The 2,643-nt window shown below is 42.4% G+C and overlaps 1 protein-coding gene across 1 annotated transcript; it reads left to right on the plus strand.

The window, feature by feature from the left end:
• Positions 1–2,135: 2,135 nt before the first annotated feature.
• On the plus strand, positions 2,136–2,393 carry LOC122105438 (keratin-associated protein 7-1). The gene has a single exon (XM_042676665.1). The coding sequence runs from the start codon at positions 2,136–2,138 to the stop codon at positions 2,391–2,393; it is 258 nt and encodes an 85-aa protein (XP_042532599.1).
• The last annotated feature ends 250 nt before the right edge of the window (positions 2,394–2,643 follow it).

The raw sequence follows: 2,643 nt of genomic DNA on the forward strand, positions 1-2,643 counted from the left end.
AGGGTGGGAGAGGACAGCTCCTGGAGTTCTGAATTTCAAATAAAGATGCCCCTCAGTAGATGAATGGATCTAGAAAATGTGGTATATATATATACAATGGAATTCTATGCCTCCATCAGGATATTCTTCTTAACATTTGACAACTTCAAGTCTTATCTTCCAGTTAGCAGCAAAAATACCATTGCCACCTTGTGGCAACATGTCCAAATTACAGGTTCCAGTGTTTTTGCCTGATAGACATTTTTGGCAGACTGGTCAGCAGTTACAATTAATTCAGTCATGATTCCTCTCACCTGTTCCTATTTTTTTGAATTTTATGTGGCAGCTGATACATAATCTCTATAATTCATACCCTTGAGCTGACAATGCCATTTACATTTATTCATTTAGTTAAAAATTGAATTTGAGAATAGATTTTGACTTTTGGTTTTTCATAACTATAAACTCTCACAACACAGTACATTTATAAAGGTAAAGAAGTCATATCAACTTAATGAATTTTTATAGGCAGCTCCTTTGTCAGGTGCCCTTGGAGGTAAAAGCTTAATGAAGAGATGTCTGATGGGATTAATTAAGTTTCCCTATTTGACTTTGTATTTGTCCATCAAGGATAAGTAAGCAAGATGGCATTTTTTTTTGGATCCATCGTGGGGCTTGAACTCTGGGCTTGGGCACTGTCCTTGTGCTCTTCAGCTCTAGGCAAATGCTCTACCACTTGAGCCACAGCACCACTTCTGGTTTTCTAGGGTTTTTTTTTTTTTTTTTATTGGAGATAAGAGTCTTATGGACTTTCCTGCCAGGGGTGGCTTTGAACCTCGATCCTCAGATCTCAGCCTCCTGAGTAGCTAGGATTACAGGAATGAGCCACTGGTGCCCGGCACAAGATGACTTTATACATGGAAACTTTTCTTACTTTCAGGGAACTAAGATTTTTTTATTCACAGGTGAAAAAGATTTCCTCCTACATATTTAACCTAGAATAGGTTTTTTTTTTCTCTCTGAGCTCCAGTTTTTCTTGGTTTAACATCTGCATGATAAATCATCGCACAGGGAAAAACAGGGCCAAGATGGAGCACTGAACTCCTAAACATCATTTTTATTTTATAGTAGACATTCAGCCTTATTTTTTTTTTTCCAGGAGCCAGTAAGGTATAATGTGATTTTGAAATTGGGCATCATTCCACTTGGTAGGAGTGTGACAACTCCACAAGAAGATAGTTTGGCAATGTCCAAGATAATTTACATCTGAAGATCATATGATTGCTATAAAAAATGAAATGTGTGCCGACAGAGATGAAGCTCATAAACACAAGAGAAGAAAATTACTAGTAAATTGTCTCTAGCCATTTTACATGGTACCCATGCAACTTCCTTATGAAGACTAGATCTGATGTTTCTTTGTAGCAATGCTTTTAAAAAAAACATCCAATTTGTTGAAGTGATATTTACATAGCCCCCGAACAAGCCATTTAATAGCTAATGATTCAGTAGTCTTTAGACATTCATGATATTTTGTATAAATGACCTCACTAAGTCCAAAAAGAAAACTCTCTACCCATAAATAATTTGGCACACCAGTGTTTTGGATTGATATATTGAATTAATTTTGAAGGGTCTATAGTTTTGCAGCCTAAAGTTTGAAAATGACATTATGTCAGAAGAGCTCACTCAAACTGAAGTGTGTACATTCTTACCAAAGCTCTCCCTCCCTCCCTCCCTACCTCCCTCTCTCCCTCTTTAGCCTAGCTGTGTCAGTTGGGAGGAGTTTATAAGCAGAGGGCTTAGAGTCTCCAATGATAGAGTCTCTTACATGATGCAAGGAGAATGGCAGTTAAACGAGGGCCCACTGATGAAAAGAATTCAGTGACAAGTCTAGGATGATTACTGGCTTTGAAGAGAGGGTGCCATCCTTTGTAAACAGAAAAGAAAAATCCCACAAAAATCACGGGCAATGAATCTGTGGGTTTCTAGATATGCGCTTTATTAGGAAATAATGGGATTACTTATGCAAATTGGTGGCTGCCAGGTGCATCAGCGCCAGGTATAAAAAGCCCTGGGCAGGAGGAGACCTTCATTCAAAACTCGAGGACCTCACTCTGCACAGTCTAGCCGAATCCCTCCCAACGCCTGCCACCATGACTCGCTATTTCTGCTGCGGAAGTTACTTTCCAGGTTATCCCTGCTATGGAACCAACTTCCACGGGAACTACAGAGCCACGCCCCTCAACTGCGTCATTCCCCTGGGCTCTCCCCTGAACCACGGCTGCGCCTCCATCTACAGCTCCCGGAACCACTGCTTTGGCGGTGGCAACTTCAACAATGGCTGTTGCTATGGCAGTAGCTTTTACAGGCCCTGGGGGTCTGGCTCTGGCTTTGGCTACAGCACCTACTGAAGGACCCAGGGCTCCGATGACGACAGGAATTCCCCCCCACAGAGCTGTGAAGCCAAGAGCCACCTGAAGAACCATGGCTGTCTTCCCGCCTGACCTCCACGTGGGATTGGAGGAGAGTGACTTCTGACCCGTGGTCCTGCTCTTCCATGATGAAGAGCAAATCACCCAGAATCCTGAGACCAAACCAAGTGCAATCTGCACCCTCCCTCCCTCCCTCCCTCCCTCCCTCCCTCCCTCCCTCCCTCCCTCC

This window comes from Dipodomys spectabilis, unplaced genomic scaffold (genome assembly GCF_019054845.1).
Source record: "Dipodomys spectabilis isolate Male_0828 unplaced genomic scaffold, ASM1905484v1 ptg000032l, whole genome shotgun sequence".
Lineage (NCBI taxonomy): Eukaryota > Metazoa > Chordata > Mammalia > Rodentia > Heteromyidae > Dipodomys > Dipodomys spectabilis.

What these genes read in the sequence shown, in the direction of transcription:
- LOC122105438 (XM_042676665.1), top strand. Translation starts at nt 2,136, where the DNA reads ATGACTCGCTATTTCTGCTGCGGAAGTTACTTTCCAGGTTATCCCTGC.